Source organism: Pyrus communis, chromosome 5 (genome assembly GCF_041283825.1).
Source record: "Pyrus communis isolate YQ-2024b chromosome 5, ASM4128382v1, whole genome shotgun sequence".
NCBI classification, from domain to species: domain Eukaryota; kingdom Viridiplantae; phylum Streptophyta; class Magnoliopsida; order Rosales; family Rosaceae; genus Pyrus; species Pyrus communis.
Window position 1 is genome coordinate 7,396,064 of NC_142569.1, and position 14,888 is coordinate 7,410,951.

A 14,888-nucleotide genomic window follows, 5' to 3' on the forward strand; every position below is an offset into this window, starting at 1 on the left:
GATGTTCACCTCCCGCACCACACGCTCATCTTGGATCCAAGTTAGGTGCACAATCCTGTCGTACAAACCACTATAGGTGGTTCCGACTCGTAGGTGACCTGCGATTATTCGCCCAGTCTTCACGTAATCGTAGCACTTGAGCGTATTTATTTACACCCAGTCCTGTCGTATATACCACTTTAGGTGGTTCCGACTTGTATGCAGGTATAGTTAGTGAGTTGGGGATTTGAGCTCTAGATTCAGCCGTACAGGTCACTCTGGTTGACATATTACTTGCATTGATTGACATTACCTGGGTTACTTACATTTTATGTGGAGGCATTCGACATGGCATATTTCTGAGCATGTTTTCGCTATATGTGTATATTCTATTTTCTGGGAAACTATATAGGTTTTACGGCGAGGGGTTAGAACTTTTGATAATGAAATGATTTTTGAAAAGCCTTGTTTTTGCCCACTCACACTTTCTGTTTTGTGCCCCTCCAGGTTCTAGTTTGGATTGCTCTATTGGTGGCTTACGGGGAATCCACGGCATATCTGACAGATTATCACCAGTGTAGGACCTGTATTTAGTTATTATTTTTCTTCTGGACTGCACTTAGACTTTCTGTGCTCTGAATATTGTTTTTCACACTTACACTTACACTTGTACGTTAACTACATTGTTTAGTAGTTTGGTTTTTATTTATTCGTACTTTTATTATTATATTTTGCTTCCACACTGTGCACACGACTATGTCACCCTCATGTGACGGCCATCACGCCTTGATTTCGGTCAGGGTGTGTCATTATCTGTGTGCAATAAAAATAAATAAAAAAAATCTATGATGCTCAAAAATATAAAATGTTTTAAGTATTGTAACCGTTGAATTTTTATTTTTATAATTTTAACTAAAGATCTAATAGTTACAAAATTCAAAATATCAAATAGCAAAGTTTTTCTCAATTTGTAAGGTTTCCAAGTGCACCAAGTGGTTTAACGAAAAAAAAAAAAAAAAAAACCTGCATCAAGTAGCTCCTAATATATTCCTTTGAGCAATTAACCGTGCCCAATTGAAAAGCGGGTTTCCATTGAATGTCAAACCGTGGCCAAGTGCCAAACTGCATCCCGAATCATGAGCTTCATAGTTTATTAGCTAGATGGATATATAACGTTATTCACATATTTATTTTTACTTATAACACGGTATGGTTAATTTTTGACCATCGATCTTCTTCAATTCATCCAATCCGATGGCCACAAATTGAGAGGTATGTGTGAGAAGTAAAAATAGATGTGTGGATAGCACTACTTAGCTGGATATGTCATGCAAGTTGAATAGATAATTAGGGTTTCAAGCATTTGTCATTTTAACCATGCCATTGTAGCCCGACTCTCCTTTCCAAAACCAAACCCTTTCTCTCCCTGACTCTCCTTCAAGCATTGGTTCCACTTCCATCAGCTTGTTTCCGTGGCTATGACGCTTTCCTCTCAAATTTGGTGGCTGCATCCTTGCCCGCTCAGATCCTGCAGACTCGCCGCCTCGAGCGTTCAATGACGACGCCGCTATCTTGTGCAACCAAAGCAGGTGACTCCGCCTTGTGCGACCTGATCTTCTCAGGGATATTGTGGAGCTCACTAATGTGCTAATGGTGTGGTCCTAATTTGGGTCTTGGTTGCTGCGATGAAATGATCGGTGGTTTCTTTCTTTCTCGAAGTAGTATGTAGTTGGTTTTGTTGCCTCACCCTATAAGTTGTGGTCGCGTGTTTTGTGGTGGCTGGATTTGTCTTTGCTTTATGCGATTGGTATGTTGTCTTGTTTTTCAACGATGACTTATTGTGGTCTCACTTGCGATGACTCTATGTGGCCTATGCGATGACTATGTGTTTGCCAATGTTAATTTGTTGTGTCTGTCATGTTTTTGAAACAAATTCGTACTGAAAGACATCTTGTGGGGTAGGGCAGTGCTTGTGGTAGCCGTTTAGGGGTTTATTGTTGTTTGTTTACTTGCGCAAATTTACTCCAGATCAATTTCTTGATCATTGGAGCTTATGTACTCGATTGGCAACCCTTGTAATTGTTTGTGAAGTTCAATGAAATACCATTCTATCGTTTCTTCTCAAAAAAAAAAAAAAAAAAAAAAAATCATGTCATTGTTTCACTGACTATAACAAATCTACAGCACAGTTATGATTCAATGTAAGGCAATAATGTAGGGTGTATATAAGTTTAACCACAAAAATAAAAACTTGCATTTTTCATTTCAACCATGACATTATTTCATTGAGAATTACACTAACATAGTTGTATTTTCAATATGCATGCAAGTGCTCCGAAGGCTGAGAAGGAAGTTGCATTTTGCGTTTTAGCTAGCCATGCCATTATTTCATGGAGCACTACAAGATGATTGTATTTTGTATGCAATACAAAGATGTAGGGTGCAGATAAGTATCACTTAAGTTGAAAAGAAAGTTGAAGAGACTTTCTTTCTTTCTTTCTTTTGGGTAAATGGAGAGAAACTTTCTTTTGTATCATGTCATTATCACGTTGGGTTTCATAATGTGTAATATGAGAATCAAGTTTCATGAAAAGTTATGAGAAAAACAAAAGCTGAGTTTCATATATTGTCGTAGAAAGCTTGAGGCTTTAGATGGAGAGATTTTAATATGTAACAAAGTGTATATTCTTATCACTGTCTCATTATATCACATTATGATAGTGATACTAATAAAAGAATATACTCTCAGTTGTAACTTGTACGAAAAAATCTACCTTCAAATGGAAGGAGGTAGTGTGGATAGTTGGTAGCATAACCATAACCGTAGTGTCAATATATATATATGTATATTATTTCTTGTAATACTCTTAAGATAATTTTACAGTACAAAATATCATATACTTTAAAATTTTATTGTTAAATCTTAATCATTCATCTTTAACCAAAACGTTATCAATTAAAAGTTATAAAATAAACACTACTCTAATCCAATAACCTGAATAATGATTTTCAGATTACCTCGAGGTTGTTCCTCCTTGGAAATCACACAATCCCCCCTTCTTTCCATCCCTCTCTCTCTGTCTCTGTCTCTGTCTCTGTCTCTCGAAAACTTAGATATGCAACACACGTTCACATTGGAATGCTCATCCAAGCCCATAATACAAGCTTTCTACACTGCATCCTGCATGGTAGTCCACAACTCAAGACCATGGGCAGTATTTCTTTTCTTCTTTCTTTATTGGAATTATTTGAACAACTTCCACCAATCCACCTTCTGATGAAACAGAATAAACAAATAAAACCCTTTAGCAAGACAATAAGAACGTGTGACATAGAAACATTATTAACAGGAAAATATCTTCTGCATTCTTTTGTAATTCATATTTATTTGATAAAATTGTACGCCTGGTGTAGAGAAAAGTTTTAGGGTTTAGGGTAATTCATATCTTCTGCAGACTTTACAAAGATCAGTTCTTACACCTACATATTGGAGCATTCTTGATGAACACTTCCACAGTTCTTTTACTCCCAACATTTACCCTTATTTAACACAAGTTGAAAACTCAACTAACAAAACGATATCTGAGGATTCTTACAGGAAGATCATCAACTGAAAAGCCATACTAGCAATTTGCAAATCAAGGGCAATTCAATGGACTGAATAACTCGCGTCTACCATAATATTTACATACATTGTACAAAACTATACAAATAAAAAACCTAATTGTGATACTTTATCATACACGTGGTTTGCATCCTTGTAAGAGAAATAGTGGATGAGTCAAAATAATATTTCTGCATGGCAGACTTGCCACCTGTAACAACCCCAACGATGCCAAGTAGGAATAGGATTTTCTCATTTTCTATTCTCATCTTATTTCATCCCCTCCTCTCATATATTATTTTTTGTTTTATTATCTTTATAAAAAATTAATATAAAATGTTAACGTGATTAAATTGTAACCGTTCAAATAGGAGGAGAAAAAAAAAAAAATAGAAAGGAACATAATTTTCCTCCTGCCTGCCTAGATTGGTAGGTCCTACAATAGAAACCGAAAATAGAATGGGACATAGCCATGTGATTTCACCTGACCCCACCTATCAATAATGCCATTCTGATCCCACATTCTAAAAGGCGTACCCTAGTAGGTGCTTTTGTGGTTATACTTGACTGGAAAACTGGATTCTGCTTCTTGTGTGTGCTCACACATAACTCTTGGTCACGCCACACTACATACCTCAAATGGAAGTTAATAAATTGAATGATTTTGATTATAAAAATTTATAAATTTATACAATGAAGATACATTACTTACAATTGGTAATATATGTGCATTCTTCAATAAAGAGATCCAAGTATTATCTAAGTTTAACACTTATCCAGTATATCTGGGTCTATTAGACTGAATTTAGAAACTTAATTAGCTGAAATCATATCAAAATGTGTTAACTTAAATTGCTTTATGCGTTAAGGTTTGTTGTGTCCATCGAACTGTCCTCTCACAAATTGAACAGAACCAAAAAGACTCCTATAACGTATATAGAAAGATAATGCCTACTATGACATGGTAATACCAGGATTCAAAAACCAGAAAATTGAGGACAAACTGACATATCCTTTATTGTATACCCCTTTATTTCTCTCTTACATTTTTGCCTTCATTTATCTTATTACATCATTATCTTTCTGGATAAACAACTGACTGATGCAACAAAAAAAAAGTGATTTTTACACACTTATTATTATTTATTTATTATTCTTTTATTTACTCAATCAACATATAAAAAAATAAACAACAATGCGCAAAATCATTTTTCTATGACAAATTACATGAAAGGTTTTTTTGGTAAATAAATTACATGAAAATTTTTTGTCAGTGAAAAAGAAGGTAATAGAAAAGCTGAGAACTTTGTTGCAAAAACTAAAAGATTCGAAAGGCTCAATTGTAGTGCAGCATGTGGTATGGCGGGAAGCTCAGCAAAGCCTCGGGTTTATCATTGTTATCTTGTGCTGCAAAACCAGGTCACACTAGTACATGATTGTAGGCTACTTGTGTCCATGTCCGTCCTCCTCAACGATCCCATACAAAATGTGCCCTCTTGTTAATCCCCCATACCCTTAAAACCCAAGATCCTTCTGTCGTTTAAGATCTTGCCTACCCTAATTTATAGGGTAGCTAGTACCGTTGTAGTTGTACACTAACTAATAGCATGCATTACTCATTACTTTACGAGAACCTGAAGAGAGAAGATCGCAAGATGCTTCTTCGATATCAAATCATGAGTCTTCTCCTATCTTATTCACCTTCTGAAACATACGGGGCTTCAAGAAAATATCAAGTTTCTGGAGGAATATTGTCTTTCATGGAAGGTTCTTACAGTAGAATTTATAATATAGTGATTAAAAGATTAAAAAATTATTGTCAATTTCATTGGAGTACGATGACTGTTGATAAAAACAGTGGCTATCTAGACTATTGGTTTTCCAACGGTAAAATAAAAAGTTTACAAGTACAGTGTGAGGCCCTTGGTTGATGCTGCATCAGCAATTGTTAGCGAGTAACCTGCAGCTGCATGTGAATATGGAGTGAGAGACGTTGTTGTGCATCGTTCATGTGGGTGGGGTTTGTTTCCCACTCAAAATCAACCTTTGAGCCTACTATTTGAGTCCCTATATGGTTTTCACATTTGTGGAATTTTTTAAGATCTCCGGCAAGTCCTCCTACCAGAGGGACTTTAACTCAACCTCATTGGAAACCTTCTACACCCTATACATAAGGACATATGATGGTAGGGAAAAAATTTAGAGCACCATTGGAGATGCTCTTAGAGAAATGATAGAGGTACCAAAAGAGATGAGAATAATGCACATATGATATATCACAATTAGTTGACGTTAGTTTTACTTAGAGAAGAAATTTGAGCTTACAAGTTTGCATTGAGTAGTCAATTAATAAAAGAAAAAACATGAACTAAGTTGTAAACTCAAATATTCGGATCCTAACTTGAATATACTGTAACGCACGCGCATAAATGACTATGAGCTACTAATGCATGTAAAGTCAATGCGCTTTAATGACTCCGAGTTGTTCAGGTGCATGGATCCCAAAATTCATCAATAAATGGATGTTGTATCAAAAAAGAATATGAAAAAGAGGAATTCGCAGGATTAGCGTCGTGGGAGCCTATGGAACCCCGTCCGATGGAGAAATGAGCTATTCTGCGCCTCTGCATCCGGCCTATGCTAAGATACCACAGGGACTCACAGGAGACGTAGATGAAGTGTCACAAGTCATAATGATATAGTATCTGTGTCGGGTCAAACCACGTTGCCAAAACCAAAAAGAGCTATTGGCCTATAACAATTCTTGCAAATGAAAAACCTACCCAATTTGGATCCTACCTCTTCCCGTGAATTTTCCTGCTTCCCAACGAAAGAGAGATTTTTCATAAGCCGGTACACTCCTATCATTCATTATATAAGTAAACTAAAAAATGTTTCTTTTATTCACTTATATTATAACACATAATGTACTAATTCGCGTTTTAAATACACATAAAAACCTATCCCACCCTTTAAGTACTTCACTTTGTGGGTTGGTTTTTTAAATCAACAAGGACACCGATTTGACCATAATCACAAATATCGTCACATATTCGATAGTTTGCAACTTTACATCATTTCTCAAGACTGGAAAACCCACCCCCTTACATTGGATATAATAAACTTCTCTAGGAATCTACCAAAACAATTGCAGGTGTACAATATATTTTTAAGCATATTAGAAATCCTCAAGATTTCTTATATTAGTAAAAAAATGTGATGAGGCTGTGTAGCTCAAATAATATAGAGAATTTATTAGTAATTTCATGTTGCAGTCCTAATAGTTTAGGAATGTGATTGTGTAAATTCTAAGAAATTGTTATGGGATTCTACCATATTTTATCTTTAGATATTATCCTATTAGAGTTGTAATCCTACTGGAGTAAGGAATTTAGGTTCCCTAATACTATAAATAAAGACACTTTCTCACCTCAAAATTCACCTAATTCTCTCTATGCTTGCCGCACCCTCTTTCTCAATCTCTCTATAATTTTTGCAGTCAAATAGGCCTGCATTTCAGAGGTTTTACACTCGATTTTCTCCACATAAGATTGCTTGTACAAAAAGAAGCTAATTTATTGCAAAAAACGAAAACAAAAAAAAAATTATTACAATCACATTTTCTTCTTTGGCCTTTTTTTAATAGTGTGAAATTCAGTACTGTTAGACCATTTCCAATCCTTGGGTTAAAAACTAAAACTTAGGTTTTAAACTAACTCAATCTTACTCCAATGGTGGGGCTGAAAATAAGTTTTGTGTTAAAACCTAAAATTTGGGCAAATTTAACCTAGAAGTTAGGCTAGGATTAAAAGGTTGGACCACCAAAATTTAGGTTTTTAAACTAATTCAATCATTCTCCAATGATTGAGGCTAAAATAAGTTTTGAGTTAAAACCTAAAATTTGGGTTTTACATACATTAAATTCAATGGCTGAGATTGAATATGATAAAATCTAACAGTAAAAAAAAAAAATTTAATGGCCCAAAATTAAATCTAACGGTTAAACTAATTAAAAAAACTATTTAATTGACACACTCCGACCGAGATCAGGGCATGCTGGCCGTCACGTGGAAGTGACGTAACCATGTGCACAATACGGAAGCTAAGAAATAATAATAAAAGTACGAATAAAAACAAACCTAGCTATACACAAAGTAAATAACATACATGTGCAAGTGTAAGTGTGAGAAACAAAGTTCAGAGCACGGAAGACCTAGTGCAGTCCGAGAGAAACAACACTAAATAAACACACCCAAATGTGGTCCTACACTGGTGATAATCTGTCAGATAAGCCGGGAAAATCCTCTGGGGAGCCACCAAAAACACTAGCCAAACTAGAACCTGGAGGGGCGCAAAACAGAAAGCGTGAGTGGGCAAAAACAAAGCTTTTCAAAAATCATTTCATAAACAAAGTTCTAACCCCTCGCTGTAAAACCTGTATACTTCCTAGAAAAATAAAATATATATATATATATATATAATAACCATGCTCAGAAACATGCCATGCCAAATGCCTCGAAATAAAATGTAAGTACTCATGTAATGCCAAACAATGCCATGTAATTTGTCAGCTGGAGTCACCTAACGTGACCTGTATGGCTGAATTTAGAGCTCAAATCTCCAACTCACTAACTATACCTGCACACGAGTCGGAACCACCTAAAGTGTTCTGTACGACATGACTGGGTGTATAATAAGTACACTCAGGTGCTACGATCACGTGAAGACTGGGCAAATAATCGCGGGCCACCTACGAATCGGAACCACCTAAAGTGGTCTGTACGATAAGACTGTGCACCTAACTTGGATCTAAGATGAGCGTGTGGTGCGGGAGGTGAACATCACGTGAAGGACTGTGCCCAACTTTAGGCGGGAGCACTTACACCAGGGGTGCAGGTTATGAGCTCTCTATGCATCTCAAATCACTACTGAACATAAATATAAACCATAACTTACATGTACGTCCGCAACACCAAACATATATATATATATATATGTGCAACTAAAAAAACATAATTAAACGCCAATCATAATGCATGACATATAAACGTATAAACGTTTCATTTCACTTTTTGGGAAAAACATAAGTATATAGGTATATACGGAAAACCAAAAGCCCACTCACTGGTATGTAGAAGGGTTGTAACCCCCTTGCCTCGAGTGACCGCGCTCGTCCTCAGGATAGGTCTCACCTATATGCGAAACAACTATAAAAACGTAAATTTTAAATCACATAACCAACATTAAGAAATAACTTCTCATACAATGCTCAAATGGGGTGTATGAATACACCAACGTGATCTACTCAACCTCACGAACATTCCCATATTTTAAAAATAATTTTCCGACGCCGCACGCACCCCACGCGCAAGCACTTACCTGGCACACTGACGGCGTCAGTTAACGCTGTTAGGAATATTCCGTTAAGTCTAACTGATTCCGTTAACGCCGTTAGGAATATTCCGTCCAAACTGACGGAATATTCCTTCATCTTCTCCGGCCAAACTCCGGTGCCAGAAAATCAGGAAATTTTCTAAACTTGATATCTCACTCATTTTTCAACCAAATTTCACAAAATTGGTACCAAAATGAAGCTTACAATAAGAGGAACAAATCCATACCACTTTCAAGCACTAAAACCAATGGAATCTCGCCGGGAAAACACCACCAACTCCGGCCAAACCTGCAACTCACGATCCCGATGTCCAAAACCTTCAAACGAACCACCCCGAGCCTCCTAAGAACCTCACCAAGCTTCCTACAAGCTTGAAATTCCTAGAAACACAAGAATTAACGTGTGCATGAACAGTGACCAAAATCGGGGATCTCGAGTTCGACGTGAAAACGAAGGTATCCTTACCTGAAATGGGTATGGTTGAACTCCTAAGGACCTCACGAGCACAAATATGTAGTTTGTTTCCTCGATCCGTGACGATTTCAAGGGTTTGTGGTGTTGTCCGTACGAAAGGGATAGGAAAGGGATAGAGAGAGGGACTCGGGACAGGGCAGAGAGAGGGAGAAATGAGTGTTGTGTGTGTGGGGTCCAAAATCAACCAATCAAAACCCAAAAACAACCACACAATGAAACAACCATACTAGGGGCAAAACCGTCATTTCGCCCATACGGTACGAAAAGTCCAGAATGGGCTGTCACATTAATTGTGTTTCAGATTCTTTCACATTGTTTTATGAGGTCGGTTTAGTAATTTTTCAATATTTATTGAAATCTAAATATTTTTAGATTAAAAGGTTTATAAAAATAAATTAAAATAGTGTACATAATTTATTTTAAAAAAAAAGTTATTTTAAATAAAAATTTATTCTTTAATAATTTCGAATTAAAAATTTTACCTAGCATAATGGAGCAGAAAAACTGTTTTTAGTTAAAACTTCAATTTTTTGAGTTAAAATTGAAATAAATTTATTGGGTTAAAAATTTTAGGCTTTAATACAAAGATTGGAAATGATCTTAGCAGAATTCTAAATTACTTGGACAACAAAAAAAAAAAAAAAAAAAAAAAAAAACAAACAACTATATGCCTATTTAAATATTTAAAAAAAACACACAATATGATAGTTATAGTAGCTTAAAAACAAATATATAGTATACACTCGCAAACCGCCATTACCTTCTTAGATACAAAATTGGTGGAGATGATGCATTAGAGGCTAAACCCTTCAATGGTTCAGTCTCTCTGCAGCCACCTTAAGTCAGTAATGGAAATGCCCCATGCAAATACAGAGACAAATTAATCTAAATATTAACGTGCATGGCCCGACCAACCTTAGTAGTAGTACCTAACATTCATATGATGCCAATAATTTTAATTAACCCTACGATTTATTTATTTATTTCCCAAAGTCTCATTCTAAGAAAGAGGAGCTCTCTGAGGAGCACCCTTTCGCCTGCTGCCAAGGGAGAGGACAATCCCCGGGAGAAATCCGCTGCTTTTCTTCTTCTTCTTCTTGATAACCCCCGGTTCTAGCGACATTACTGAATCGCTGGTGGCTTCATTGGAGCATGACGAAGCTCTGTATTGCACAGGGTCTTCTATGGTGGAGCTAGACATTATGTGGCCATCATCCTCAGTCATCTCTGAGCTGTCCATGCGTAATCCTTCGAAGTGAGAGATCGTGAAGTCGGATGCATCAAATCGGTAGAGTATACCAGATAAATCTTGCCCTTGGTACACCAGATGGTCAACCTGTAACATACATATTTGTTACAAGATATACCACTAGATTAAGAGAGAGATAGTGTCTGCCTGTAACGTAATCCTAAAGTTGAGAAAAACCCTTGATGCCTCTTAAATACTATTGGATCTAAGAAAACAAAATATCAAGACCATAGTTGAGGTGGAGACAAAAAAAAAGCAGTAAACTGAATAAAAGTGTATGTGCAAATAGGATTTATCTTTTTTATTACTTATCTTGAAGCCATGCATAAAGCAGCAGAGATGCTTCCAAGATATATAGCAAATTAAGTAAGAACATTGGCGATGGCTTAGAACCAGTGTGTGTCAGAAAATATCAAAGGCCCTCAAATAGGCAATTGGAGAGAGAGAGAGAGAGAGAGAGAGAGAGAGAGATGAAGATGGTGATGAATGGACCTTGCACGAGAGAGAACAAAAGTGGAATGGCTCTTGGAGAATCCTGTCACAAGTGAGGCAGATATTGGCAGAGCCCTGCTTGCAAGTCCTGGACTGTGTATGCGGCCTCTGATTCAAGAATATCACTTTGGCACCGTTAATTGTATAGGGCTGCCAAATAAGGAACAAACTTGTTAACACTATTGAAAAAATAAAAAGTAATTTTCTTTTTTACTCTTTCACGTTTTCGTTTTTTCTTTTACTCATTTGTTTTTTTGGTTTGATGTAACGATATTCACTGCATTTGGGACGTGAAAAATCAACTTTATCCAACATTATAATGGGAAAAATGTATTTCTCAATCTCCTAGGAAAGTACATGAAAAATTACTTACTATGAATTCTTTTATGCATACCAAACTCAAGACGGAAGATTTGAGTTAAACCACAGAATGAGACTACCATAATTATTAAGTATTGAACTTATCATGCAAGTGAACTAAACTTTAAAACCTTCTACTTACTAGTGCAGATGAATATTACCATACCATTCTGCTACCAGATTCTTGGTTTTATTTTGTAGTCATACCTGGATATAGGAACAGTCAATCAGCTTTTCAAGATCACCCAATCGAACCACATCATGGTATACATATCGTCTAATCTGTCACATGAAAGCCAAAACAATGTTAATTAGACTTGTTTACAGCCACAAATGGTGATTTCCCATACAGTTAACAACGCTGAGGTAAATTTTCTGCAACATGCGACTGAAAGTAATTAAGTAAATTTGCGTAGTCCAAGTACAATTTTCAACTTCAAAAAGTTCGAGAGCCAATTATTTACCTCATCAGGCAATAATAAATTAACCAGTTGGAAATTTAGGTGAAATGAGTAGCTAGGCAACCAATCATGAAGGAAAAATAAATGAACTGAGAGCTGAATTGAATTGAATTAAAAGGAGTGGGATCTTTTGGGAATATAAACACTAGAAAATGAAAATTTGGAAAAAATTATTATATGGTCAAAGTTTCGCTGTTATTGAAGGCGACAGCTGAGGACCTTTGTAGGGTGGAAATGGATAGAAACAAAATCTTCCATTTGTAGGATACAAACCAAATGAAAAGAAGTGGGAATCAAAGAAGGCATCATGAAACCTTTTTGGAATACCATATTTATATTTTTATAAAAATAAAAAAAACATTCAATTGCAATTGCATGGAGAGATGACCTGAACTAGAAGAGTAGTTCTATTGAATAAAACAGTTTTGACGGATTCAAAAATTCAACAATTAACTTCGGCATGAATTTCCTTTTTAATTTGTTTGTTTGGCCACACTCAAGAGAGTAAAAGTTTCCCTTTGTTGAAAAAATTGAGTAAAGGTTTGGGAAGATGTACAATTGCTTCGTTAGCTCTGATGTATAAGATATTTCGGAGCATATATTAGAAAATCTAAAAGTATAAATTACAACACTTCGGCAAGAGATTTTGAGATAAGTTTTCAAAAACAATCACAAAATACTTTCAATTCTTAGAGATTAAGAGATTAAGAAATGAAATGATAGAAAGACCTAAGGAAAGATAAAGGGTAAAATTCACAATCAGTGAGCTCTCTCTCTATGAAAGAATTTGTTAATTGTTCGAAGAACCAATTTATATAGAGAGGTAAAAACAATTCAGGCAAAGCACATATGTATAGCTACTGCACTACCTGAATTCACTGGAAAGCAAAGAAAAAGGAAATTATGAAGTAGCAGACAGAGAATTCTACAGAAATTCCACAATAATTTGCAATACACACCAAGTGATCAAGTTCTTAAAGAAAAAAGTTACAACTAGCTAGCTAGCTAGCTAGAAGTAGAAGCCACATGGAAAACTTGTAAAAATGCAAAAGGGTAGATGAACGGTGAAATTTGGTGACATAACTTGATGAGTGAGAAAAGTAGTATCGGAGTACCTGCAGGAGTGGGTGGAGGCGGTGAGAAGGGAGGCAGTGGGGGCAAATACTAAGGCAGCAGTGCAGACAGAAGACGTTCTTCTCATTCTTCCGGCGGCTGTCGTGGACCTCGCACCCGCCAAAGAATGTCTCGGCCATTAAACGCTCAAGCCATGCAGGCTTAATAGAGTTTCCACCACCATGGCCACCATACGCATCTCTCACCATCCTTTAACCCTCCCTCCCTCCCTCCCTCCCCTCTTTCTCTCTCTCTTGCTTTGTTTCTCTCCAAAGAACATGAACGAATTGTGTTAATTTGTTTTTAAAGAAGTGGGAAGGAGATGGTATGAAAGAGAAGCCTTTTAAGTTTAGCTACTATTGTAGCAATAGCTAGCTAGCCAATTAGGCCTCTTTTAAACGAGGCCTTATTCTTGTGCGCCTTTGGTTTAGATTTTATTTTTTATTTTTTATATTTTTACCAAGTTGGGTTTCAAAAACCCTAACTTAACTAAGTGCTATTTTATAGCAGGTGGAGGTTCAGAATTATTGTCGTTTTTGCACAAGAGAGAGTGTGTGTATGTGTTTTTATTTGTGACACGGAGAGAGAGAGTCTAATGGATTGGGTGATGAGGCGTGAGAAGAATGACCTAAAAAAATAAGTTCACCGTCAAAATTTAATCTAATAATAAAATATAATGAGTGGCTATTTACTTCAGTAGTAAAAAAATGTTGAGTTCTTGCATAAAAGCATAGATTTAAATTCCGTCGTTAACTAATTTAACATCTAATCTAACAAAATGTATTGTTTGACCCAAAAAATAAAAAAAATAAAAAATAAAAAATCATGTCTAAGTTTTATTTTACAAAAAATTACATTATTAAACTAAAACACCGAGTAGCGGTGAATTATTTTTGAAAATTGCTCTCGGTGAGGTGAGAGTGCATGTGGTGTGGTGTAGGATGGGAGAAGGACTTACATAAAACAAGTTTATCGTCACGTAATGTTTTTTGTCCAATAATGCATTACTATATATAAATTTTTCTTCGCATGATAATATATTATTAAATTAGAATGTCACATAACAAAGAATTTGTTTCCTGTAAATTGCTCTGGCCTCTTTTAGGATGGGGAGTGGAGTTAATGGTGGGGGAATATGATCCTCTTCGGATCCGTTTTGTGGGGATCCGGAGAATCAATCAATTGTATCCGTTTATCGTACATCGTGAAATTATAAATTATTTTAAATTTTAAATTAAATATAAATAGTATCTAACGAAAACTGACTGTACAATGTATGTTGAACAAACATAATTGATTAATCCTCTAATCCTCATAAAGAGGATCTAGAGAGGTTGCTTGTCCAATGGTGGGAAGGCAGCCCACTGGTGTGTGTACTTTCTCTACACTGCAAATAGTACAATAATACTATGACACAATTTCTTTTGGAGTAGGATTTTCTTCCTCTTTTTTTTTTTTTTTCCTTCTCTTTTCTTCGCTCCTATTTGAACGATCACGGTTAAGTCACGTTAACATCTTATATTAATTTTTTATAGCAAAAATAGATAATGGAGATAATGGAAGGGAATAGAAAAATGAGAGGAGAGAATCCTAGTCCATTTCTTTTTCCACACTGATCTGAGCGCCTCCCATTTTACTATTTAATTTACTACGCATTTTTCTGCCTTGAACCCTTTTGCCGTACTCAGTTCTGGCTATAATATTCCCGGAAAATTAAGCTTAATTTTGTTAACTCAAGATTAATTTTTATCATTCAGGTCA

General features: G+C 35.9%; 1 protein-coding gene across 1 annotated transcript; it reads right to left on the bottom strand.

Annotated features, from left to right (window-relative positions):
• Positions 1–10,166: 10,166 nt before the first annotated feature.
• On the bottom strand, positions 10,167–13,474 carry LOC148696650 (protein RGF1 INDUCIBLE TRANSCRIPTION FACTOR 1-like). Its single transcript, XM_088693245.1, has 4 exons — positions 13,130–13,474; positions 11,761–11,835; positions 11,194–11,343; positions 10,167–10,788 (listed from the first exon to the last, which is right to left on the bottom strand). Exons 1-4 carry the CDS (start codon positions 13,334–13,336, stop codon positions 10,453–10,455), a joined length of 768 nt encoding a protein of 255 aa, XP_088549371.1. The 5' UTR covers positions 13,337–13,474; the 3' UTR covers positions 10,167–10,452.
• Positions 13,475–14,888: the final 1,414 nt, after the last annotated feature.

Bases quoted from the DNA above. Each gene is read 5' to 3' on its own strand.
- LOC148696650 (XM_088693245.1), bottom strand. From the start codon at position 13,336: ATGGTGAGAGATGCGTATGGTGGCCATGGTGGTGGAAACTCTATTAAG. The intron at 11,344-11,760 runs GTATGACTACAA...CTTATTTGGCAG, and splicing joins TTGACTGTTCCTATATCCAG to CCCTATACAATTAACGGTGC. The intron at 10,789-11,193 runs GTCCATTCATCA...TGTATGTTACAG, and splicing joins TTTGTTCTCTCTCGTGCAAG to GTTGACCATCTGGTGTACCA.